The sequence below is a fragment of the Phocoena sinus genome, chromosome 8 (genome assembly GCF_008692025.1).
Source record: "Phocoena sinus isolate mPhoSin1 chromosome 8, mPhoSin1.pri, whole genome shotgun sequence".
In the NCBI taxonomy this organism is placed as follows: Eukaryota; Metazoa; Chordata; class Mammalia; order Artiodactyla; family Phocoenidae; genus Phocoena; species Phocoena sinus.
In genome coordinates, this window is record NC_045770.1 from 49,843,706 (window position 1) to 49,871,056 (window position 27,351).

Consider the following 27,351-nt stretch of genomic DNA (forward strand, 5'->3'; position numbering starts at 1 on the left):
TGAGACAGATATAAATAATTAAGTACAGTAAAACTTGATGAGTTACTATAGGGCAGGGGAGGGGACTGTGGGAGCATATGGCAGTGAGGCTTCTTTTGATGGCATGTATACCTTCTGAACTTGAGGTCTGGCTGTTAGCTTTATGACTTTGGGTGACCCTCAATTTACTCACCTGCAAAACAGGTAACATAAAATACCAGCCTCATAAACTTGTAAAAACAAATGGAAATAGACATAAAGTGCCAAGTATAGTGCCTGGCATATAGCGAGTTCAGTGACTGTTTATGGACCCAGATTCTTTTTTTTTTTTTTTAAAGAAGATGTTGGGGGTAGGAGTTTATTAATTTATTTATTTTTGCTGTGTTGGGTCTTCGTTTCTGTGAGAGGGCTATCTCTAGTTGTGGCAAGCGGGGGCCACTCTTCATCGCGGTGCGCAGGCCTCTCACTGTCTCGGCCTCTCTTGTTGCGGAGCACAGGCTCCAGACGCGCAGGCTCAGTAGTTGTGGCTCATGGGCCTAGTTGCTTCGCGGCATGTGGGATCCTCCCAGACCAGGGCTCGAACCCGTGTCCCCTGCATCGGCAGGCAGATTCTCAACCACTGCACCACCAGGAAGCCCTGGACCCAGATTCTTGACAGAGAGATATTTTTCCTTCACAGTCCTGGTGAACAGAGACAGAACCCCCTGGGCTGCAACCTGCACGTTGGCTTGGCCGTCAGTCATCTTTCCAAGGATCATTGGAATCCGCATAGAAACCACCTTTGCACACAGGGAATCTACTCCCCTGGCTCCTTCACAAGTCTCAGTGCAGTGGACTCCCCTTCCGTCCTTCCACCCTGCAGCCCTCAGCCCTTTGAGCTTCAGCTGGCTGGTAGAAGTGACCCCGGGCTGCTCTAGCCTCCCAGGCACCCTTACCGTCTTGGGCTTGCCAATCATCCTTTTCCTCTTCCTCCAGAGTCCCTTGGGCTTGTTCTGCCTTCACCTTATGAAATGAGGTTTTTTCTGGTTTTCTCAATTTTATTTAACTTTGTTATTGTTTTTTTTTAATTTATTTATTTAATTTATTTATTTTTGGCTATGTTGAGTCTTCGTTGCTGCCCGCAGGCTTTCTCTCTAGCTGCGGCGAGTGGGGGCTACTCTTCGTTGTGGTGCACGGGCTTCTCATTGCGGTGGCTTCTCTTGTTGCAGAGCATGGGCTCCAGGCGTGCGGGCTTCAGTAGTTGTGGCACATGGGCTCAGTAGTTGTGGCTTGCAGGCTTTAGAGCGCAGGCTCAGTAGTTGTGGTGCACCGGCTTAGTTGCTTCACGGCATGTGGGATCTTCCCGAACCAGGGCTGGAACCCATTGGCAGGTGGATTCTTAACCACTGCGCCACCAGGGAAGCCCTGTTATTGTTTTCTAACTTTTCTCATGTTGGTTTCAAGGGCAGAGACTGTCTCATCTCTGTATTTCCTATGGTGACTAGCACAGTGCTATAGTAGGTACTCAACAGACAATAATTGTTTTTACCCGGATAGGGCTTTATGGTTAACCAAGGCTCTTTTGTATAGTTTTTTTTTTTTTCTTTCAAATCTGTACCATAGTCCTCTGAAGTAGACAGAGCAGGTAGTATTCTTTTTAGCACAATTAAGAAACTAAGGCCTACACTTCAGCCATAGGTCCATTGATTATTTAATTCTACAGAGAAGATATTTACTGAGTGTAAATCTGTCCCATGGGCTAGGAAAATAGAGCTGAAAGACATCATCCCTTTCCTCAAGGATGAGGCAGACGTTTGAACAAATAATTGTTGAAGTTTCAGGACAGAGGAACAATTAACGTGTTTATTGGGGGAAGATCAGCGAAAAATTGAGAGAAAGAGATGCTTGCACTGGTCCTTAAAGGGTTGACTTCACAACACAGAAAGGGTGGGCAGGAGGGCATCCCAGGTAGAGGAAATACCATGTACACAGCCTATGGGAATGAAAAGACCAGCACCTTGGGAGATACTGCAGCATCAGCAAGGCTGGCAGGAGGTGTATAGCAACGGGGTGGTGATAGACGGGAAGATGGCGGTAACTCCCACTGGTAAGACCCCAAGACCCCCAGGGCTTGCAGGAGACTGGAAGCTTCCTCCCTTTGTGCAGTCTCCCAGTTTCTAGCCCTTCCTCCCAGAGGCACTCACAGCATGTACATAAACCACCTTTCAGCTTTGGATGGGCTCCCCTTTGCTCTGCTTCCTTGCACCCCCAGCTTGTCTGCATAGAGATTTGCAATCTCCTTTTGATGCTAAAAGAAAACATCTTATCACATGAGAGACCTGCGACCTGACTGCTTGGAAGAATAAAGTTTACCAGGTGAAATGACCTCTGTGTCATTTGCTCTTTGTGGCGTGAGGTGACTGGGAAGGAATAAAGTCCGTCTGTGACCAAACACCTGTGTTCCTCTCTCGCTGGCAGGGTCACCAGAGGGGAGTGTTAAATTGCTCCTCAAATGAGTCAGCCCTGCTGTTCCCGAGGAGACGGGCTGGCGCAGCTTGAGCTCTGTGGGCAAGTCTGACCAGGCCCATCTCACTCGTGCCTGTGTTTGCCTTGCAGCTGTGTAAATGAGTATGGAAGATTATGATTTCCTGTTTAAAATTGTTTTAATCGGCAATGCTGGTGTGGGGAAGACGTGCCTAGTCCGACGGTTCACTCAGGTAAGAAGTCTGAAGTCTGGGGTCGGGTTTTTCCATCTGGCCTTCGGGGTTAGGGGATCCTGACAGGATGGGTGAGTGGTACCTATGCCAGCCAAGATGCCAATGCTTAACGAGCCCTTTGCAAGTGTACCAGCTCCGTAGCCTAGTCTGGAGGGTTCTTTTTCGACATTAAAAATTTTTCATCTTATTTGAAGTCTCAGCAACGGTGAACATGACCACTATTTTCTCTGTGAAATATCCTTTGCTCTCTCTTTTCTTTTGACTTTTTAAAAAATTGAAGTATAGTTGATGTACAGTATTATATTATAGGTGTACAACATAGTGATTCACCATTTTTAAAGGTTAGACTCCATTTATAGTTATTATAAGATGTTGGCTGGATTCCCAGTGTTGTATAATATATCCTCACAGCTTATTTATTTTATACGTAAGAGTTCGTATAGACTAGAGTTTCTGAACCATTTCCAGGGAGCACGGCTCAGTGGGTCTCCACCAGCCCTCCCACGCCTCTCATGGCTTCTTTTAGTAAAAGGGGTGAGTGGTTTTGCTTTCAGTCCGCAGAATCAAAAATAGCTTATCAGATTAAAAAAGAAAAAGATTACTCGTTAATAATAATCCAAAGGTGGAAACAAATGAACCTGGATGTCAAGTTAAACCTAAATGTTAACTTGTAAAAAACTCAAATTCAAATTAAACCCCTCAAGCTCCCTGCTGATGCCCTCTCAGTTCCTCCCAGAAAACGGATCAAATCGTTTTGGTTTAGAACCAAATACGCTGATTTTTCTAATCTATTCCACGGGAATGAAATGAGAACAGTGAAGGACTATTTGAACTAAATTAAATGTTCCCTCTGGGTTGAGTCCTTATCGTTTGTTCTAAGTACAAGTTCCCTTTGGGGCTGCCCTTTTGAGAATTACTGCCAGAGATTATATACCTGATTTCACACAGAAATGGGTGGGAAATCATTCTGAGGTTGACCTTCTTCTGTGTTTTCCTGGAAAATTATGAATGGCATCCTTTTCAGGATTTATCATGCATGCATCTTGCATTTTCATAAAGTGCTAACGGGGAAGGTTGAGAATAGCTCTTCTGTCTAAGGCACAGGGCAACCTGGTGCCCAGGAGAGAACACTGGCTCGAGAGTGGAGACACGGGCCCTCATCGCAGCTCTTGCCCCGTGAGCCTGGGGAAATTCCGCCCCCTTGCCGAGCCTTCCTGCCTCCCTGTGATCTCCAAGGCCCCTTCTAGCTCTGACAGTCTGTGGTTCTCTGGAAAACTGGAGAGACAGATTGGTTAACACAAATAGCTTGAGGGCAGAGAGTCACCTTTGGAAATGTCAAGGTTTTTCCCATGATAATGAAGGGCAGAATAGGACTTTTTACTAAGCCATGGCCTGGTGAAATCAAAAGTAACAAGCTGACAGGCATCTGGGCTCAGTCAACCGCCATGGCGTAATATTGGAAACTCCAACTGGTTTTACTTCCCCCTACCATTAGTAACCTTTCTGCTTTTGGCAGGAGGACAAGACTGCAGAGACGTAAAGTTTTCAGTCCCTTTGTCAGAAGTTCCCTTGACCTTGTCTAATGACTGAAAGTTCCCTTAGAGACTTTTCAGCCCGCTCTTCTCATTTTATAGGTAAAAAACTCAGGTCTTAGAGGGATGAAATGACTTATTAGCATCTCATATCATGTTAGTGGCAAGGCTAGGATTAGAATCCAGATCTTCCGGTTCACAGCGTGATATTTTTTATCTTTTGCATGTTCTAACTTCTGAGACCATAGGAGTCTGGCTTTTGTTTTTAAAAGCATAATTCTTGTCATTAGGGGTAAAAATACTTTGATTTTTAAACAGTAATTTTTACCAATAAGCACACCACCCCTTATTTTTCTTTTCTGTTTACTTTTTACCCCTCCCAGTCCCTCAACTCCACCCAAAGTTCATATTTCATAGACAGGATTATGTTTAGTTTTGTTATTTAGTAGACAGTTAAAATGAATTGGATTCAGTTGTTTTTGAGGCATGAGGAATTGGGGAACAAAGTGATGAGGGAGACACTGGGAAGGATTTGTTTTATTTTTTGGCATTTGTTATACTGCAAAACAGCTGGAGCTGTAAACTTGAAGCTTGGCAGCCTTGTGTTTGAGCCAAATCAAAATAGAAGAAAATTGATTCAATATTTGTAAGCAAAGTTATGAATGTTTATATTTACATCTTTTGCAGACGTGCAGTGGAACAGTTTCTGTTGGTCTGATGCTCAGTCTTTTAAGTTCATACTTTAATTAAAGAACCCTCTTGTTAGGGAATGGACTTAATTAAAGATGCCCCAGTCTTAGCTCCCAGAGCTAATACAGTCCATTTAACTTTAATTTCTGGAAATTCTGGAGTATGAATGTGAAGAGGGAAGAGAAACTAGGTGAAGGGTTCTTTCTTGATAGAATTCCTTCCCACTTCAACTCCCTCCCTAAGCTTACGGGAAATATTATGTGACAGTAAATTACATTATACGTGTAATTTTACTAAAATCATACCTTTCTAGTTCAGCTTCCAATTTGATGTAAAGCTTTGTTTTGAAATACTTACATCAGACCAGAGAGAAGGACTGGTTTGCCTAAGGTCACTCAGAGGTCCTTAGGCTGCTGCCTCCTGGTTTGGTGCTATTTCTACTATACTGTCTCCCTGGATGACTGCTTTTCTTCAGTTATCTTCCCAGGGTCATTGGCCCTGATCTCACATAGTCATATCTGTATGGTACAGAAATAGTTATCACTCTCAGGGCAGACAGAAATTCAAAGGATCACTGTCTCATTCATGTTTCTTGTGTTGAGTTCTTGTTTGTTTTTTCATCTTGGTTGTTCACCCCCATGGCTGTCCATGCCCTAGACTAATAGCCAGTTTTAATCTTCCTTGATCTTACCTTTTAGAGCACCTGTCCATTTTGCCCCCACCCAGACCATCCTGATCTCATCCCTGCAGCTCCGTGTCTTATCCTTGTGTCTGATTTTTCTGTTTCATTCTTTGAAGTCAGGTCCCCCATCCTTTCCCAGTTCTCTTCTTTTACCCTCTCTGTCTGCTTCCTCCTTTCTTTGTCCCCCTTTCCCCTTCCTTCTTCTTTCAGCATTCTCTCTCCCCCATTCACCCTCCTTTCTCCTCCCCTCAAAACATACACACAAAGTTAAATTAAACAGGGTTCCCATGACACTAACCAGAGTTCTCTCTTCTACCAGTTAACTCAGCCAAAGGAAGGAGCTGGTGATGGGTAGTAATGGGGTGGGGTGGGGGGAGAATCTCATTTAATTGAAAGATTTGCTTATTGTTATTTTCTATCATTTGTGCTTTAGGGTCTTTTCCCCCCAGGACAAGGAGCCACAATTGGAGTTGATTTTATGATTAAGACAGTGGAGATTAATGGTGAAAAAGTAAAGGTAAGATACTAAGTGTTCAATAAGGGTTTCATTGTGTTGTGTGAGAGGAAATAGTATTTTCATAACACTTATTAAATCACCTAATGGAAACCCACACTGAAAATAACATACTCAGCCATGGCAGCTTATTTCCAAACAGAGTTCCTCTCTTCCGTTTATAGGGGCAGGAAGGGGTTATGCGTGATGTGTTTACAAATGGGAAGACAGAGAGAGAAGAGCTAAGGCAAGTTTGTCCTGTCTCTTGTCATGTCAGACTTCCGTGGTGGTCCAGTGGTTAAGACTCCGTGGTTCCACTGCAGGGGGCATGGGTTCGATCCCTGGTCAGGGGACTAAGATCCTGCATGCTGTGTGGCATGGCCAAAAAAAAAAACAAGGAAGAAATTTCTTTTGGGGATCTCTTGAGTTGGGCCATTATGCAGAGCTATTTCTTCTTCTTTTTTTTTTTAAATTGGAGTATAGTTGCTTTACAATGTTGTGTTAGTTTCTGCTGTACAATAAAGTGAATCAGCTATGTGTATACATATATCCTTTCCTTCTTGGACCTCCCTTCCCCCACCCCCATCCCACCCATCTAGGTCATCACAGAGCACGGACCTGAGCTCCCTGTTTCTTCTTAATAGCAGCTTCATGAAAGAGCCTCCCGATTCCTACATTCATTATGGGTCATTCTGTTGTATGAATCATGTATTAGAATTATTCTGTCTGCCACCCTACCCCTGTCCCTAGTAAGGGAGAAATACTAAATGAGGGGTCCAGGAAGGGTCCATGATCTGCCCCGTCCCCTTTGTGGCCTCTGGATGGTTTGGTACCTGTATGAGCTATGGTGTCTGAGTTCAGTAACAGGAGAAGGGAGGTAGTATTTTTCTAGTGCCTAATATGCATCAATCCCCCTGCTACCTGTTTTTACATTTAACTCAATCTTTATTGTAAACTCTGTGAGGTAAGTGGTAAATTGTCTTCATTTTATAGTTTTCAGAGAGGTTGAGTGACTTATTTATCCACGGCTACACAGTTTAGCAAGAGAGGTAGGCAGGATCTGAACCGGTTTTGTGTGGGCCAGTGCACCCCACTGCCTCCCTGGCAGGGGTCTCTACTGCTCTGAGAGCAGGGGAGAATGAAGGCATAGTAAGCCCATTATCTCGGAGCAAGGAAAGCGGCAGGTGATGGAAAGAAGTGTGCAGTAATTACTTGGGGGACTTCCCTGGCGGTCCAGTGGTTAAGTCTCTATGCTTCCACAGCAGGGGGCATGGGTTCGATCCCTGGTCAGGGAACTAAGATCTCACATGCCACGTGGTGTGGCCAAAAAAGAAGAAAAAAAAGACTAAATTACTTGGAAGGAGGGTAGAGATACTGATCTTTGGCACTGTGCCCCTCAGAGTTAGTGAAATTCCACGGTCAGATCTTTCAGAGCTGAGTCCCATGGAAAGAAGGGGTGACCCTGGCATCAGCAGCACAGTGAGAACCATGACATCAGAGTTCCAGCCAGATCCCAACCTCAGCATCCCAAGTTTGAGTCCATGTCACTTGCATCCTTCTCCCATAGGTACCTGCACTCCCACCTTCAGATGCCTCAGGAGGGGCAGAGAAGCTCCGGGGTGCTCTTACAGCATGTCACAGACATACAGAGCTATGTTTAGGATGAGGCTCCTGAGTGGGGGACAGTATCTTTCCTAGTGCCTCTTCCAGCCCTCACTCTTCAAAGGGTTTTTTTTTTTTTTTTTTTACTGCAAAGACATCTACACCAAATACAATAGTGATGGAGAGCTGGGGGCTCTGGAAAATAAAAGCAGGGTGTGGAATCCACATAAATGCCAACTGGAAAGGTCAGAAAAACTGTGCATTGGGGTGGTGAGAAGGAGCTGGGTGGGGAGAGAAGGGAGCCAGGCGTGTGCACTCAAGAGGCGGCGGCAGGAAGAGCCACTTGTAGTTCTCTCCTGTTCCAGCAGAGGCAGGTGGTGCCATCCCAAGGAGCTGGGTTAAGATAACTTCTGTTTTAGGCATTGTATTTCCAGATGTTTGGGTTTCCCATTTATATACATATATATGTATGAGTTCATTCCTTTGACCAGAAAGGTTCATGCCTGCCATATGCCAGGCCCTGGGAATAGATAGCAGTGAATAAGAAATGGTCCCCATTGTTAAAGAACAGGCTGATTTTTCCTTCCTGAATCCCCAGATTTAGGTATTACATTTATGCCACTTTCCGTGAACCATAACCTCATTTTGAAGTACTTATTATACTCAGCTAAAATCCATCTTTTTATAGCATCTAACTCTACCACGAGACCACAGGCTCCCCAAGAACAAGGTTTATATCTTACTCATCTTTGTATCACAGCACTGCCCGTTCCCATCATCACTTTAGGCCTCTGGACCTTCGTCTATGAGAAGTGAGAGTTGGTTCATCTCCGAAATCCAGTCCTAATTAATTTGCCTGGGATTTTTTCTAGCCGTGTATGTAGAGTCAAGATAGAAGATGACCCTCTTCAACCACATTAGTCCAAGGGTCTCATTAACACTTGGACACGTGAGGAGAGCAGCCCAGGCTTCACTAAGGAAGCGGTTGTTGTCTTATTATTGTTGGTGTTCTTTAACATTTACTGAATACCTCTTCTTGGTGAGAGTTAAGTGTCTTTTTGCTAGTCGTTTGCAGGCTTTCTCAGGGCCCCATAGAGACAATGGAAAGAGAATCCACCCGTGGTTTGTACAGGATCACCCACCTGGCAAGTGGCAGGGCAGGACCAGAACCCCAGTTTCTCTCCTGACTGCTCATCATCCACCCTCAGCCTCTCCTACAAGTCCCATTCTTTCTAGGATGACTCCCAACATCACAGGCAGCTAAGCAAAGGTGTTAGAAAGATTCTCATAGCTATTAAGTCTTAGTGCCCAATCAGTAGAGGCAAAGTTGAGGAGGAGGCCCTTCTCTTAAAGTGGTCTGTATTATGAAGGTGACCTTGGGTAGAAAATATAATTAAAACTTATATAGAATTTTCTCCTAACCACTTATTTTTTTAGCCTATCATAAATTAATGAGTAATAAGCAAAACCCTAAGCTCAGTCTATGACATTTTAACCTTAGGAGATTAATTATAATAGAAAATTTGCTGGATTTTTCTCTCATCAGGTATATACTGCATAGATAGGAAAGTCTTGAAAGTATGCATATGTATTTCCTCTCTCAGCCATCTGTCCATCCTTTCATTTATCCAGCCATCCTGTGTTAGGGTGGATGCTTTGTGCCAGGCACTGTGTTAGGTAAAGCATCTTTGTAACTAGTAACTTACTGTCATCTTGCTGAAACGTCTCATCTGTGAAATCTTCTTTAATACTCTGCTAATCATTTAAGCAGAATGAATCCATCCTTCCTTTGTGATTCCACCATCCTTTGTTCATTCAGTTAGCCATCATTCCAGTGTGTCCACCACATACCACGGCCTGTTTTAGGAAGGCAGTAGGGGTATAAGGTTAAATAAAAGGCAGCCCTTACCCTTAGAGAACCTAGTCTAACAAGGGGACATAGTAGTAAACCAATGATTGCAGTATGTTCTTGTAGCAGTGAGGCAATAGAGGTGTAAGTGGTGGTACAAAGAAGAGAGTAGACAACGGTGCAGCCCCATGCTGGAGGTGAGAGTGGTTAGGAAGCCCAGGGCAGTGGTATTGAGAACATATTCATGGACATAAGACTAACACCAGGAGACACTCTCCTGCTGGCCCCTCTTTAATAAAACATCTCGTATCTTACCATGGTTAGTCAACTATGTATTCATCCTCCCTGTACTCGGAGCTTTTTGAGATCAGGGATTGTGTTTTATTTATCTTTGCATCCTATCTGTGCTTAGCACAGTGTTCTGCATCTGTTAATGATCTATAAATGCTGAAAAAGAGCAAATGAATTGCAGAGAGAATCGTGAAACCAAGTTGAATAATAAAGGCAGTGGAATATGGATCTCCTCAGGAATTAACCATAAGGCTAGAAACAGGCAGCCTCTTTGGGAAAACAGCCTACATCTCAGCCAAGACATACAATCACTATTCTAGAAAATATCTCAGTGGTTTTCATTCTCAGAGCTGTTCTCAAGATGTGCCAGTCATGAGAACATACTGATTTCTAATGATTGGCAGTACTAAATCCAATCACAAGTGTTTCTCGAGGCTCCATGCGGCATTGAAATAATAGTCTCTTGTTCTAAGACACAGCCTGGCAGAGGGGAACCATGTCCCTAGGTTTGAGGCAGAGAAGAGAAGTAGCTTTTGTCCTGGCAAAAGCTGTAACATCTGTATGGTTGCCTTCAGCATACACAGGCTTTCATGTACATCATCAAAGGGCAGCTGTGACTCCAAATCAAAGGAGAGCCTGTGTGCCACTGATTGGTGGCAGGGACCACCGGTCACTCATCAGTCTCCTCAGCTAAAACTGGTCTGAGCAGAGGGTGATACCAACTGCCTCATCCTCTTTGGATGCAGATGTACATTTAAATCAGTCTCTGGCAGCAAAGCAGCACGGTGTATGGACTGAGTCCTCTCCTGGGAGTCAGAAGGCCTGAAGTCTGCGTCCCAGCCTTGCGAGCAACCTGTTAATGAAAGAGAGGCATAAATTTGCCTACCTCACTGGGTTGTTGTAAGGATGAAATGAGACCGTGAATAAATATTTGAACATTTACTCTTTGCCAGACACTGGATTTGGTATAGGGGATAAGGGAGAGTGCCAAAATGGACCCCAGCTTCCCCCTCATGAAGCTTTCAGTCTAGTGAGGAAGACGGTTCTGAAACAAGTTATTACAAGTAACTAAGTGATTCAAGTGTGTCAGGTGCTGTGAGGGAGAATTGCAGGGTAGGTTGCAGGAGAGATTATTTGGGGGTGGGGATGGGGAATCTGGCCTAATCTGAAGGTTCCAGAAGGTCTCCCCTGAGGAAATGATGTTCTGTTAATGGGGGTGAAGGCATTTTGTGACATGTGAAATTGATGCAGTTAGAAGGGAAGATTGCTGTTGGTGTGATTTTTCAAGGTCTCGGATTTGTTCTGCACTCAGCAGTCGCTCTGGGGAAGAGTTCTCTTTCAGAGGTCTGCTCTGTGCAGGGAAATTCAGGTTGAAGTGAGAAGTGTTTTGCCTTCTTTGTTATTAGAACCATCAGGTAAATGACTTCAACAGGTTTGCATATTATTAACCTCTTTTTATAAAGAAGCCACCGAAGCCCAAAGAGATTAAATGACTTGCCCAAGGTCACAGAGCTTACAAGTGGTGGAGAGAAATTAATTTCCTTGCCTGCTATGGCATTGTTCCTGTTTTCATTAACAAAGATAATACCTTAATATATTCATTTGAATGGATTTTTTTCCCCCTCTCCAGTTGCTGACTGAAATGCCAACAGTCACAGTGACAGCTTGCCCTGGATCCCGACTTTTGTAATTGGGCATGCATTATGATTAAGAGCAGGGACTCTGGGACCACACTGCCTGGTTGAATCAGCTCTAGGACATACTGGCTGTGAGACATTGAGCAAGTTAATTAATCTCTCTGTGCCTCAGTTTCCTCATGTAAGAAATGGATATAGGAATAGTACTTACCTCATAGAGTTGTTGTGAGGGTTAAGTGAGTTATTCTATGTAAGTGTTTAGAATAGAGCTTGGCAAGTAAGTGCTCAATAGTTTGGTTGTCTTTTTTAAGATTTTTTTATAAAGAATAGAAGGGATTGCTTATGACCAAAAGGAGAACGTTTGAAATATATGAATTATATGAATGCAAAGCTTTAATAAGACATAGGGATATACTTTCTGATTTAGAAAATAAACAAAATGGAAAATTAAAGATATGAGCAATGAAGAGTCTACAGATAAAAAAAGCAATGCTTATGGGAAATAGGCTTATAATAAAAATTAAGTAGATTATAAATACCCTAATTTTACCTTTTAAATGAAGTTATACAAAAATAATCTAAATGCCTTTAAAAAAAAAAGAATAAAGGGGAAACTCAAAATAATTTAACAAAGAAAAAAACAAAAATGAAAGTGAATCCCTATCTTTAACCAGGCTCACCCAACAAATCTTTAAAAAAATTGTAGGTGCCTTTTTCTTAGGGCAAAAAATAACCATGAAATTATTTGGGTGAAGGTGCTTCTGTTTCTAAACTAAAGCAAGGCAGTGCTGTCTTTCTTTTTTGCTTCATCAACCTGATCCTTCTCTTATGCCTTTACAGCTCCAGATCTGGGACACAGCAGGTCAGGAGAGATTTCGGTCCATCACCCAGAGTTATTACCGAAGCGCCAATGCCTTGATCCTCACCTATGACATAACCTGTGAGGAATCCTTCCGTTGCCTTCCTGAGTGGCTGCGGGAGATAGAACAATATGCTAGCAACAAGGTCATCACTGTGCTAGTGGGTAAGTAAGGACTAATGAGGAGGGACATTGATTTGTGAGCATCAGAGAATTTAGAATCACATAAGGCCACATGCCTTGGTACCTTCCGAGAGTATAGTCTACAGCTGTATAATTCATGTGGTCAACATTCAGTTCTTCTGAATGAAATTGAAGAGAAAATGAAATAGATCCTATCCCATGGTGATGGTTTAGAAAAGTAAAGTAGAAAATGTTGCTGATTGATTTTCCTATCAGTGCAGGCTCTAGGGAAGAAGGTGGATTGCCATGAAAGTTATGTGGGCTGCTAAACATTACAAAAAAATCTAGGCCGTGGAAACTGTTGGTCTAGAAGTAAAATATATCTACGTTGATAAGGAATTCATTATTGAAGCAATTATTTTTTGCCTAAAAAATGGACTTTGGTTAATTTTTTCCCTTCTTACATTTATACTGATTTGAAAAATTCTAATTTTCAGAAAGAATAAGGGAAATTCTGCAGTTTGTTTCCTCTTGTAGGAGGGTAGAACCTCTATTTAGTATGGGGGGAAAGCAGAAAATAACCCATGTTTTTTTTTGTGGTGACAAATGCACCCATTAAAAATGAAATTGCAGCGAAACAGATTAGATTGTGAAAAATCCTCTACTGGTGATGGAAAAATGTTAATAATATTTGGTTGTTAAAATGTTTTCTTCCCGAGAATTCCCTGTCAGTCCAGTGGTTGGGACTCCGAGCTTCTACTGCAGGGGGCACAGTTTTGATCCCTGGTCAGGGAACTAAGATCCTGCATGCTGTGCTGTGTGGCCAAAAAAAACAAAGTTTTCTTCCTAAGAAGGAACATTGTTGTATATTCTAGAAAGACCTGAATTTTGGAAATCCAATAGAGAACCTCAGAAACATTAAGTTAAAAACCATGGTTAACAGTAAGTTAAACACTTTATAGAAAGCGTTATAGCTAGTGTATATGTGCCAGGAATCATATTAGGAATATTATGTATCATGATCCCAAATTTACAGATGAGGAAAGCAAGGCTCAGACAGGTGAAGTTCTTTCCCCAAGGTCACTCAGCATGTAAGACTGACTTCAAAGCCTGTGTTTATCCAGCTGTAACGTGCTGCCTTGTAACAGATTGCTGGACTTTTCCTTCAGGCTGCTGGGTTAAGTATCTGCCTCTCTATGAGCTAATGCTCCATGCTCGGTCCTGAAAACCCTCCTACACACTGAAGAACCTTTGCTGTGAAGAGCTTGAAAGACCTCCACTTTGGACATAAAGTTCTTGAGAACATGAGTCAAAGCATTACTACTTGGGATTCTATATAAAGGAAGTTAAATGAATATATGAGGGGACATGATCAGTCAGCTCAGTATGAAAGAGGCACTACCTTTTTTTTTTTTTTTTTTTCCGCGGTACACGGGCTTCTCACTGCTGTGGCCTGTCCTGTTGCGGAGCACAGGCTCCAGACGCGCAGGCTCAGCGGCCATGGCTCACGGGCCCAGCCGCTCCACGGCATGTGGGATCTTCCCGGACCGGGGCACGAATCCATGTCCGCTGCATCGGCAGGCGGACTCTCAAGCACTGCGCCACCAGGGACGCCCGGCACTACCTTTTTATTTATTTTTTATTTAAAAAAAAGTTTATTTATTTATTTATGGCTGCATCGGATCTTAGCACGCAGGATCTTTCGTTTCGGTGCGTGGGCTTCTCTCTAGTTGTGTGTGGGCTCCAGAGCACGTGGGCTCTGTAGTTATGGTACATGGGCTCAGTAGTTGCAACACAAGGGCTTAGTTGCCCCGTGGCATGTGGGATCTTAGTTCCCCAACCAGGGATTGAACCTGCTTCCCCTGCATTGGAAGGCAGATTCTTAACCACCGGACCACCAGGAAAGTCCCAGCACTGGCCTTTTTTTTTTTTTAACATCTTTATTGGAGTACAATTGGTTTACAATGGTGTGTTAGTTTCTGCTTTATAACAAAGTGAATCAGCTATACATATGCATATATCCCCATATCTCCTCACTCTTGTGTCTCCCTCCCGCCCTCCCTATCCCACCCCTCTAGGTGGTCACAAAGAGGGGTGATCTCCCTGTGCTATGCGGCTCCAGCACTGGCTTTAAAAATTTTTTTTATTATGGAAAATTTTAAATATAAGCAAAATAGAGAAAACAGTATAATGAACACCCATATACTCATTTCTCAGATTTGACAATTAACAACTCATAGCCCATCTTATTTTATCTTTTCCCCATCTCTTCTATCTGCCTTCCCCTTCAGATTATTTTGAAGCAAATCCCAGATGTCATACTAATTCAATTTATATTATTTCAGTGTGTATCTCTATAAAAGATATAAAATTTTTTAAAAAAGAGAACCTAACCACAATGCCATTTTCACACCTAAAAAATATTAATGAGTCCTTGATTGACTCATCCATCAGAAATTTATTCAAATCAAGATCCAAATAAGGTCTGTATGTTGTAATTAATTTTTATGTCTTTTGATTCTCCTTTTAGCTATAGCTTATCCCTCCATTTTTGCTCCCTGGGAATTTATTTGTTAAAGCATTTGTTTGTCCAATGCTTTGTTAAAGCATTTGAAAACTTGGAGTTTTCAAGTCTGAATTTTGTTATTTCACCCTGGTGGTATCATTTGATATGTTCCTCTATCACCTAAATTTGTGGCAGATTTGTAGGTAAATCTAGAGCCTGGTCAGATTTAGGTTTTGTTTTTCATTTTAACAGATATACTTTACAGTTGGTATTCCAAGATACTGTTCTCATAGGACAGTCAAGAAAAATGCTTGATTCATTCTTTTCCATTTATTACTTTCCAAAGTAATGAGTTGGTTCCCTAGTCTTCCAAAGGCAACTGTTGAAGTTTGTTTATATTTTGAATATTGCTATAGATTTAAATATATTTGATGTATTCTAGCCCCTTGCAATTATTATTATTGATGCTTCAGTTGTTCCAACTTTTGACAGTGGGAGCTTCTTCAAGTGGGCTCCTGAGTCCTTTTGACATGACCCAGGAATCTTTGATAATTTTCTTTATATCTGGGATGACAAGTGCTCGAGGCACATCCAGTGCATTTCCTGCCCCAGACCTGGAATTAGGCATTTCTTCAGGAAGCACTGTTTCTTTTCAATGGGAAGTTGTATTTAGAGGCTACAACCAAGGTGATAGGAATCATCTTTACTAGGTGATGGCTTTTAGGCTTTTCAGTGGACAGAGCTGGTGTGTGTGTGCATATGTGGTGAATTCTGTGGCATCCACAGGGGGTTGTCTCATTAGGCTCTGTGAAACGTTTTGACTGACAAGACTACCATAGACCACATGGTATCACAGTCACTTAGAAGGATACAGGACAGGAAACACAGCTTAGTAGTAAGCCAGCATCAAGCATTCCTCTTCAGTGGAAGCAGCCTTCATAGCAGTCCACAGAGCTGTCCAGGACCTCCCGGGACAGTTCAGATGTGAAGGGAAAAGGCTCACTTCAGGCAAGTGCAGGATCTGCCCTGGCTAGAAGCCTCAATGCCCCATAGGAGCCCATCTCTCTTGTAACAACCCGACAGGCCTAACTTTCAGGGTCTCTTCAGATGAAGAATCATCACACTCAGGGAAGCCTAAAGTTAAGGCTTTCCATTAGGTATTTATAATTCATACATAGAATTCCCAGGCCAGATGGAATTTATCAATCAAGGGTCACTTTTACCATGAGCAATGTTGGGAAGTAACACAGTTGGCATATCACCTTTGTCAGATTTCCAAAACAGAAGTTGAAAATTTTTTAAAGATAAAATAACACCATGAATTATTCACACTGATACTTCCATTTGTAATTCAGGACTACAGAAATTTTACTTAACCTCATTAATCTTATATCCGTATTTCCTTTCTCCCATGCTAAAAATCCCTGTCCTAATGCCACTGGCATAATTACTCATTTGCTTTATCCCTTAAAACATGTATAGTAGCCCCAGATAAATGATGCCAACACTACCACCGACAAGACAATTACTGGACAGTTCAAGATTTTTTCCTTCAATTCTTTTTGTCCTTAGGGTATGTGCCACTGGGGATACATGGTTAAATTACTGGTTAAATTATCTTCAACTCACCTGAAATAGCTCCTCTTTGTGTGGTTATGCCACTTCATGACAAACAGGTTCATTTGTTTAATTTTGCTTTCAACTTTAGGAATTGCTTTTTAAATTTAATTTCATATTAATTGTGTAATCGTGTAAAACATTGCTAAGATTCTGAAGTCAAATCTATAAAGTGAAGTATATTTAGAAAGGGCTGGTTTTCATCCCTCAAGCTTGTTCCTTTCATAGGTAACCATTATCTTTAAAATTAAAATTTTGTTTTAGTCTCCCATTAAAAAAATAAGAATAAAGTGTATTTTTTCATCCATTTTTCTTAGAGAATTGTATATTATATACACTTCTTTCAACTTTGCTTTATTTGCTTAACAATATATCCTAATGTCTCATTCCATGGCAGCCTACAGAGATATTCCTTATTGCTTTTTATGGTGCTAAGTAGCTCCAAATAACTATGGATGTGACATAGTTTATTCAGCCAGTGCCCAACTGATGGGCTTTTGGGTTGTTTCCAGTTCTTTGCCATTACAAATGGCACTGGTATTTTAAAATAAACAATCCAGGAATCACAGTCACATTTGTTTTGCTTTACTTGCCCATCTCTCTGGTTTGACTTCAGATACGGAGTTGAATTTTGATGTTTCCAAACTTGCAAAAAAGTCAAATGACGATTCCTTCTTTGATTTTACCACGATTTTAGGCAACAAGATTGATCTGGCTGAAAGGAGAGAGGTCTCCCAGCAGAGAGCTGAAGAATTCTCAGAAGCTCAGGACATGTATTATCTGGAGACCTCAGCCAAGGAATCCGATAACGTGGAGAAACTCTTCCTTGACTTGGCGTGCCGCCTCATCAGTGAAGCCAGGCAGAACACACTTGTGAACAATGTATCCTCACCCTTACCTGGAGAAGGGAAAAGTATCAGCTATTTGACTTGTTGTAATTTCAACTAAAGGCTGAGGCAAGGAGAAGCAAGAGGAATCAGCAGTTGCCCTGATGGGCCACCAATTGCTGGGGAGATCTGGCGATGACTATGGGTCCCGCTCTAGGACCTTCTGACTCCTGTGGGCTCCTGAGCTTACAAAGCATGGCAGGCCAAGGGCCTCGTCCACAGGCCAGCATTAGCAGAACATATAATGGTTTCACCCTTTTGCAGTCTGGAGTCGGATCAAGGAGAAAATTGCACTAGGCGCTCCATGATCTGCAGAGCATGTTGCTTTTGTTTTTTTTTAAAAAGCAAGTAAAACGCATTCCTGAACACAGTCCAGGGGGAGACGTACTGTAGGGATCCCTCCTGCACGTCAGTGGGTGCATGTGGGGGCTGCTCTTTAGGGCTTCTGGGGGCCCTGGTTTTCTTGTCTACCAGGTAAACCAAAACTGGGAACGCCAAGTCCTGTCTCTGGTGCGTGTTGATAGCTCCATGGAGATTTTGAAAAGTGTTATTTCTCTTTTCCATGGGCACTTTCAAGAACTTTGGGATGTAAAAATGAAATGAAACCTTTACCCGTGACAACAGTAGCAATCATTGTTTTATTAATGTATACAAGCTCCATGACTCCTTTTGGTGCTAATGATTCCACTCTTTCACAGACCAAACATTTTAGTACATTGATGTCCTTAAATACATTTCATAGAAATAAAAACAAAACAAAACAAAAAAAAAGGAAAAAGGGAAGTCCATTAATCAGCTGTCTTTCTCAAAGTCTCATTATCACCTTTTCTAGGGTAGATTTGTTGGGAAAGAGAATACTTTTCCTTTCCTATTCCCCTCTAAATCTCTACCACTTTCTTCTTCAATTCTCCCAACTTTCCTGCCCTTTAAGTAAATGAAAAAGTTTGAAAAATGGAAAAAAAAAAAAAAGAGAGAGAATGGTAGATACCCTAATATAAAAGATTAGCTCTAAAACATTATGAGTAGTGTGAGAAAACAGACCCGATCTGACCAAAATACTGTGGATTAATGGACTGCCGTGCAGAGTTCCAAGCAGAGCACAGTCCTTGATAGCAGGTCACATCTTTTACTTCCTGGTACTATCCATCTTGGACAGACCAAGGCTTAGGATTTTGTAGAAGTTTTTAGTACGGTAAGTGAGAATAGCAACAGATGAAAAGTCTCACAATTTTTGTATCTGCAATGATAACCTTAGAAAACTTCTGCTTCTAGAAGCAGATTGAGTAGTCATTTGTCATCTCCTTGTAGTAATATTACTCTCTGACTCATGACCATTCATTCTTTCCTGTTTCTTTTTCTTTTCTTCTCTTTCTTTCCTGGTCTTCCCTTTTTACCTCCTCTCCTCCTTATCCCCCTCCTTCCCTCCCTTCCTTATATACATGTGTTACTGCAAATCTCCAATTCAAATGGAGGTATATATGCCTTTACTTAGCCAATTTAAAAACAGAACTCAAAATGGAAGCCATGCTGCTGAATATGTGTTACTGTTTCTTCAGTGCCATACTTTGATACCTTCCAATTTGTTCACTGATATAAATGCAAATTGGGAAAATAATTAAACGTATTTGCTGTTGATGCTGTCAGATGTTTCTGTAGCTTGCTGCTTAGTATAATTGAGGGATGAGTAATGGGATAAGGATATGATACATAATTCCACTGTTGCTGTAGATGGTGGCAGTCTTGGTCCTGATATACTGATGTGTGAAAGCTACTGAGTTTTAAAGCAATGAGTCATGTGGAGACGCAATATTGGTGAAGCCTTTCTAGCATTTCTTTAGTAGGTTTCAGAGCGACGTATCTGCACATGGGGACTGTACATATTGTTTAAGGGACTGATACTTACGGTTGGCCTCACCATGCTTGTCCTGATCTTATGGGTAAGAGAAAGAGATCCCAGAAGTTTGAAATGCTTTTATTTTAGAACCTATCTCTATAGGAAAGAAAAATCATTTTAATAAACACCAAACAAAATAATTTATCATGGTTGCCTTTCCCTCCCCATTTTCCCCACCAAGCCAGCAAGTAAAGGTGTTCAGAAAAGTTCGTCAAAGTGGGCAGAAGAACTCTTTTTAAATGTTGAGGAAATGTCCCTAAGTTTAGGTTTACTGTCTGTCGTTTAGGGCAAAAATCCGAAGTCCCCAGCATATCATGACTCAACTTTGTCTCACAGCAGCAAGTGTGTTGAAAATAAAGTTGCTTTATGAACTCAGAGAATAGAACATTGTTAGATTGGACAAATTTAGTTGTAAAATAGGTTGTAGGGCCACTCTTGCATTCTGAGATTATTTCCTAGGGCTCAGTCTCCTTCATCTACTCTTGGCCAAACTCAGAAGGGTATTAGAAAGCTCTGCTCTTGGTCCCTTTCTTCCCTGTTACCCTTCCCAGCCTTTCTGTACTTACAGTCACCCATCTATGGCACATCAGCAGGGACACATGAGAATGTAGGGCTTTGTTTCTTTTTTTCTCTTAGTTGTATGAATTCTAGATTAGGCCTTATGGACACCTGTTCACTGATGTATCTCAAGTTTGAGAACAAGCCCTGACAATATTGTAGGTGCTCAATAAATATTAGTTGAATAAACGACTTAGTGCCAAGAGGAGCTTTTTCAGTTAAACAGAAATTTATCAAACAGAACTTGAGAAAGGACACTAATTAAATGTGGCCATCTTAACACAGGACAGGACCTAAACTTACTGGTTTGCCTACTAGTCCTTATTGTCTTGGCAATATTTGCTAAGATGAACCTTCTTAAATAAAAATGAATTCTCATTTAATGGTGGATGAAAAAGAGGGTTGCTTTCTCATAATTCAGTATGGCTTGATCTGACTCATAAGACTACCAGAGTCCATGTCTGCCTCCATTTTGGTGTGATCTTTTTCTTTTTTTAAATAATGTTACTAAATATATGGCGAACTTTTCTTCAATTTACAACACATTGTATTCATGTCATATAGTCAGATTTGGGGAATCTGTGAAATCATGTAGTTTGCTTATATTAATGATATTATGGCTTTGTCTAGACTGTATCCTCAAAGGATTTTATGCTTTGTCCTTTACCTATGCAAGGCTTTTTAGTCCTTTATGTGCTTGTGTTAGATCTATTGAATTATATTAACATTTAAATTTGATTATATGGGGCCAGTTATCCTTTCTGTGGATTACTTAGAGTAGGCCATTAGTTTTTCCTGGCCATTTTTTCCTTCTGTTTTTTTTTAGTCATTTCATGTTAGCACCTCTACCTGAGTAAAGAGGAAAGAAAATAACTAAAAATGAAAGTGAAATGGATTGATTTGACAATGTGTCAATTTCTGAGTTAGAGTTTGGTAAGAAAGGTAAAAACCACTGGCCAAAATAAGACACTTGGATTAGGGCTATTTCCTGTAAACAATTTAGACTTGCTGGAGAGGGGAGGCAGAATTTAACCAAAGGCTGGATTCTTCTTTCTTCTTCTGTTTATGAATTTATGCCTTTGGAGGACACTGGTGATGTCCAGTGTTAGATCATGATTTGCCTAATTTGCCCTTTAAGCTATCCCATAATTCTTCCAGATCCAGCATCAAGTTTCAGTTAATGAATCTTTCTGAAAAAATACCAGTTGCAAGTGATTTTGAATTGGTCCTCTGACTAAAATGGAAACTTCTTTTTTTTATAATAAACTAAGCTACGTGAATGAGATCATATTATAATAAGGAAAAAACTATTTAATTTTTTGCCCCATGTATCAAACCAATAGCTTTAAAGACAGACATTTTCTATTTCTTAATCCTGCAGAACTCTGTATTTCATAATCATAAGTACTTTAGGGACTACTGCCCTATTAGCCTGTAGAAGAGCTCTTCTAGGGTTTACCCTTTTTTTCTAGAGTTTTTTTTTTTAACTTCAACTGGTTACTTATTCTCCTCAACCATGGCCCTGACAGATGTGTTTCAGTGCAACTATAATTCTCTTGAGACTTAACTTGAAAATGAAAAGCAGTGAAAAAACATGTGTTATCTCATCCTTCTGACAAAATGTACTCCATGTAAGCAGTGTGTGGCTGAACACTAATTTGGGGATAAGAGAGGGATGTGTTTTTTTGTTTTTCTTCTTTTTGGATTTCATATCTGTGACATGAGCCTACTTGTGTTTGGAGGGAAAACTGGCTTCCCTTACATTCTCACACTGGGGAGAAAGCATACTGAATTAAGAAATTATCATTCCTTCCAACAGCTCATTAATAATGTTAGAGCAAGGGAGATGATACTTCATCTCCTTTCCTAAACCCATGGGAACATTGCAATCATTTTGGGGAGCCATAGTTTAAAAACAAATTGAGGCATAACAAAGATGGTGAAGGAGTTTAAAATGTAAGACATCTGAAGAATATTTGAAGGATTTAGGGAAATATAGCTTGGGAAAGAGAGAGGAACACAGTACATTAGAGCAAGACTCTGTTGTTCAAAGGGGTGGAACAAGGCCCACTGAATAGAGGTCATAGGGCCACAGATTTGAACTTCGCGTCAGGGAGAACTTTCTCAAAAAGTTGGTTCACCATGGAAGGGGCTGCCTCTGTCAAGCAAAGGCTAGATAAGAACTTGGCAAAGATGATGTGGAGAAGATCCCAGCATTTGTTGGGGTGGCCCAGATGACCTATTAAAATTCTATGTTGTAGTACTTCGCTTCTCGTAACACGTTCAGTTAAATATCTGTTGACCCACAGCTTTTTTTTTTTTTTTTTTTTTAAGGCTTTGCGCTTCTGCCCAAAGTGCATCCTACTCTCCAGGAAGGAGGGTGGTTACATGTCATTAGGTTGAGACTGGCTTGCTGTTATGCCCTAGGCTGGGATTGCTTTCCAAGTCCATTCATTGATGTCCTGTTGATATCACAAACTGATTCTTGAGTTAAAGATTAAAAAGGTATTGTTTTAGTAGAAGTTGAAATCTACATGAAATCACGGAAATTATGTATTTGTCACTTGCCAAACATAGGCCAAGCTCAGTGTTAGTGAGTAGTTGGTATTTCTTCAGGATTTCAGGATAGGCCTCTTTAGCAGAGCGGAATCTTCAGTTAAAATCCCATAAATTACCAACGTAAAGTTTTGCAGCTTCTGTCACAGATGGGCTGATGGTCACTGGCAAAAAGCAGGCCCCCAAATCTATTTTGGAAAAGTCTCAAATGACATTTGGTTAGTCGGTTTGATTCTCTTGAAAAAGCATGATCTGAAAATAATTTTAAAAGAATGGAGGCCAAATTGCTCTATGTAGAAAGTAACAAAATATAGGTCTTTGATTTGAAAATCAGAGATAACTATAAGCAACGTTTGCTAATAAAGCCCATTACTCAAGTGATTCCTCGAGCTGCAAGGTAACTTGCATCCTTGGAAGGCTGGTAGATGGCTCTTCATTGGTCTTTCTAAAAAAGTCATTGGTCTTGCATCAGTATGGTAAGAAACACTTCAGTTTGGGTAAGAATTTCTTTGACTCCTTTGGATAAGAAGTCAGAGCACAAAAGCTACCCTCTTCTTTAACTGACTTTGTGACATGCAAGAGTCAAAATTTTACTTTCCCACTGAGTTAAAGCAGAATTTTCAGAGGTATTGTGTTCTAGTTCCCTTGGCGGGTTGTGACTTTGACATTCCAGGGAGTGATGTAGGGAGGTATTTAGAAGGGGGGAGCACTAGGCTAGGTGTGAGGGGTCCTAATATTCCCATGAATCAGCTATAACATTATGCAAAGCACAATCTCTTGCAGTTTCCTCCTCCACAAGATAGACTAATAGTAATAATACCTGTCAGAATTATTGTAAAAATTAGATAAATTGAAAATGCTTGGTAAACAGTAAACACTCAAATATTAGTTTTCTCCTTGATTAAGAGCAGACTTTGGATGGTCTGATACAACTATAGATCCTTAGAACAAAACAAGGAATCCTCCTGACTTAAAAAAAAAACAACTCCATTTCTGAAAGGGCCTTAAAAGAAAATCACTCATTTGGTCCATTCTTCTGCCTTAGGGCATAACTGCTACCCAAGAGACTCCACTTCTTTACCTACTTCAAGAAAGGTATTCTCTCTCTCTACCCAGTGGGCAATTCCAGGGTCGTAAACTCATTATCAGGAAACTTAACCTTATTACCGAGATACCTCACAGTGCAATTTGAACCTCTCTCTTCTTGATCCCATTCTCCATTAGAAGATAAATGCGTTGATCCTGTTTTTTTAAAGGGCCATGTTTGCCATTTATTATAGCCCTTCTGCCTCAATTTTTTTTTAATTGACAGAAAAAAGCTCATTAAGGTGATAATTATTATTCCCTTGGGGAATGTCAGGATAGGTATTTATAAATTCTTAGCTTCTTATTGATATCAGATTTAGATCACAATCTTACTGTTGATTAACTCTTCAGTTATCCATGTATTTTCTTCTTTAGTTAACATATAATTGATAACCAAGTATGCTTCTGAAGAATTATTCTGGTTATGTGGCTCTTGTTTTCTCCTCTTGGTAAAAATGGAGTCATGAATCCCAGTTTTGTCAACTGCTTTTAGGATGTAATTTCATACATGACATTATTTGATGGACGTAATTACCAACACCTAAATTTAGCAGGGTTTCTTTCCCTTTCTACATGTGCACTAAGTTCTGAAATAAAAATTGGAATACCAAATGCCTAATAAAGCAAAAATTCCTGCACAGAATATCAAAAGATACGAATCTGGTCTGCTAGGATAATTTGTCGCTAGTTGGTTGAATGGTACAGAGCTTTTGTTTAAGGTTACACAGTTATGCCTGGATTAAATAACAACAGCAAAACTTGATAAGCCCTCTGAAAAACAGCTGCTAAACATACTGCTTTCTGGAAAGTAATCATTAAGAATATATATTCTCTTGTTCAGTTGCAGAATGTTAGTAGAACTTTCTTGTAGGCTCCCTGACAATGAATGTCAATTGATTTATTAAAAAAATCTTTTGTGTGTGAACCCTTTTATCCCTTTAAGGTATGTTGGGGCTTTCATGTTCCTGTTGTAGAAAATTTCAAATGACTGGAATGCTGACTCGTAATTTCTGCTCACTGAAGTGTCCTCTAGACATACCAGAAGGTTGGGGCTTCTTTGTTGATATGTAAGGGAGCTACTTAAATACACTTACATAAATGTAAGTGTGTGAGTAAAATTGCTATTTTCAGCAAAAAAAAAAAACAAAAACCTTTGCTTAAAATTTCAGATAAAAAAAATTTCAGATAATAAAGGGTTGAGATTTTTTTTAGATCATCTAAAGGGAAAAAGTGTGCCCATATATATTGTTGCATACATTTTAATGCATGACTTTTAGTATAGGGATGAAATAAAATACAAAATATATAATTCTGGAGGTCTTCTCAGCAGCTAGTTAAAATATTTAGAGAAGCTGTTTTATGAAGACTTAGAGAATCCCTGATTTCCCTTTTCCTATCTCTTTCGATCAAAATGTAAACATAGCTTTCACAAACATGTTCATCATGGAATCATATGAACTCAACTCTTAATTGGTTGTTGGTTTCAAGCATAGGCTCTCAGTAATATCTGAATACATCTGAATATAAAATCTATTTCAACACAACCAAAATACTTGATTTTAAATGTTAATATGCAGATATTAACAGGATGCTGTATCATGTCTTATGTGTTCATGTACTTTTTTAATAAAATGCCTGTTAGAAATATAAGCTGATGATGACCTGAGTGCAATTAGCTGAAAACATTGTATAGAAAGGTGATTGTGTGAAAACTTCACTCAACATTAAAAAGGGGGATGAGGGAGCAGGAATCTGAGCAAAATATTTTAAAATGAAGTTGCATTTCTCTTTTTAAAATTAAGATATAATTCATACACCATTCAATTCACCCCTTTAAAGTGTACAATTCAGTGTTTTTTTTAGTATTTTTACAAAGTTGTGCAACCATCACCATTATCTAACTCCAGAACATTTTCATCATCTCCCAATGAAATTCTGTACCCATTGGCAATCACTCTCCTGCTTCCCCACCATCATCTAGCAACCACTAATCTATTTTCTCATTATAGATTTGCCTATCCTGGACATTTCATATAAAAAGAATCATATAATATGTGCTCTTTTGTGTCTGGCTTCTTTCACTTTGCATAATGTTTTCAAGTTTCATGTTATACCATGTTTCATGTTATAGCATGAATCAATACATTCTTTTTATGGCTAAATAATATTGGCTAAATAATATTCCATTGTATGTATATATGTACCAGATGTTACCTGTCCATTCATCAGTTGATGGACATTTGGGTTATTTTCACTTTTTGGCTATTATAAATAATGCTGCTATAAATATCTGTGTACACGTTTTCTGTGTGGGCATATGTTTTCACATCTTTTAATTAGTCTAGCAAATCAAAGTCACTTGGGTTCATTTAAGCAGGGCCTCTTTTTTTTTTTTTTTTAAATTAATTCATTTATTTATTTATATTTTTGGCTGTGTAGGGTCTTCGTTTCTGTGCGAGGGCTTTCTCTAGTTGCGGCGAGCGGGGGCCACTCTTCATCGCCGTGCACGGGCCTCTCACTGTCGTGGCCTCTCTTGTTGCGGAGCACAGGCTCCAGACACACAGGCTCAGTAGTTGTGGCTCACGGGCCCAGTTGCTCCGTGGCATGTGGGATCTTCCCAGACCAGGGCTCGAACCCGTGTCCCCTGCATTGGCAGGCAGATTCTCAACCACTGCGCCACCAGGGAAGCCCTAAGCAGGGCCTCTTAAAATCCTACTTAGAGAATGCAACTTATAATCTTAGATCAACTGGTCAATTAGGAGATTCTTGAATAATGGCTAACACCCTAATATGGCTATAAGAATTTTGCTATGAGCCTATCATTTAGATAGTCAATTTCATGAAGACTGCTTCAGTCTTGTAGAAATTGAATTGTTACCACATAGAGAATTTCCAAGTCCTCCACATTTTTTGAAAGGGCGGCTACAAATCATGCTGGAGAGCAGTACTCAATCTTCTAGGATTCAATGAAGGAGCACTTTTTTTTTTTTTTTTTGCGGTACGCGGGCCTCTCACTGCCGTGGCCTCTCCCGTTGCGGAGCACAGGCTCTGGACGCGCAAGCTCAGCGGCCATGGCTCACGGGCCCAGCCGCTCCGTGGCATGTGGGATCTTCCCGGACCGGGGCACGAACCCGTGTCCCCTGCATCGGCAGGTGGACTCTCAACCACTGCGCCACCAGGGAAGCCCTAGGAGCACTTTTAATATACAATTTCCTTTACATATATCGACTGTCTTTTAAAGTTTGGGTTTTCCTTCTTGAAAAAACATTGTCAAATTGCCAAACCACTTGACTGTCCATTGTAGCTTCGGTTGTTATTAAGAAATAATTCATACTGAGAGTAAAAGTAAAAAGAATGTATTTTGTGTGCAAAGGATGAATGTATTAACAACTTTTTATTTGTAACAGAATTTTTTAAAAATGTGAATAGAAATTGCTTTCCCATGTACTTGTAAATAAATAAACATTTCCTGTTGCCCACATTTGGACAATCATATGCCATCAAACTATGTAAAAAGCATACAAGCTTTAAGTACACTAATGTCCTTCAGCATGAAATGTGCTCTGGATTTGGGGATCTGGAGGCTTGAGTTTGAATGTCGATTCTCTTAACTGGCTAACCTTAGACAAATTGTTTAACATTTTGCACCATGGATTTCTTCCCTATAAAATATGGGGCTACATTGAGTAAGGCCTCCTCCAATTATAACAGTAAATAAGATTCCTCTGCTATATTCAGGATGTGAAAATTATACGCTAATTATTTCTAATGGTGAGAAAAATGTTTTATCCTATCATATATTGGAAGGAGTATT

The 27,351-nt window shown here is 40.5% G+C and overlaps 1 protein-coding gene across 3 annotated transcripts in view; it reads left to right on the top strand.

Annotated features, from left to right (window-relative positions):
• RAB30 (RAB30, member RAS oncogene family) overlaps positions 1 to 24,719 on the top strand; it is an 86,075-nt gene extending 61,356 nt beyond the window's left edge. For 2 of the 3 annotated variants that reach the window (XM_032641476.1, XM_032641477.1), the window contains 4 exons: positions 2,575 to 2,675; positions 6,013 to 6,096; positions 12,292 to 12,475; positions 17,254 to 24,719. In XM_032641476.1, coding sequence (XP_032497367.1) covers positions 2,583 to 2,675; positions 6,013 to 6,096; positions 12,292 to 12,475; positions 17,254 to 17,504 — 612 coding nt within the window. In that variant the 5' untranslated portion in view covers positions 2,575 to 2,582 and the 3' untranslated portion in view covers positions 17,505 to 24,719. Of the gene's footprint in view, positions 1 to 2,348; positions 2,676 to 6,012; positions 6,097 to 12,291; positions 12,476 to 17,253 lie in introns of those variants that run through there. The other variant, XM_032641478.1, reaches the window with a different exon arrangement.
• The last annotated feature ends 2,632 nt before the right edge of the window (positions 24,720 to 27,351 follow it).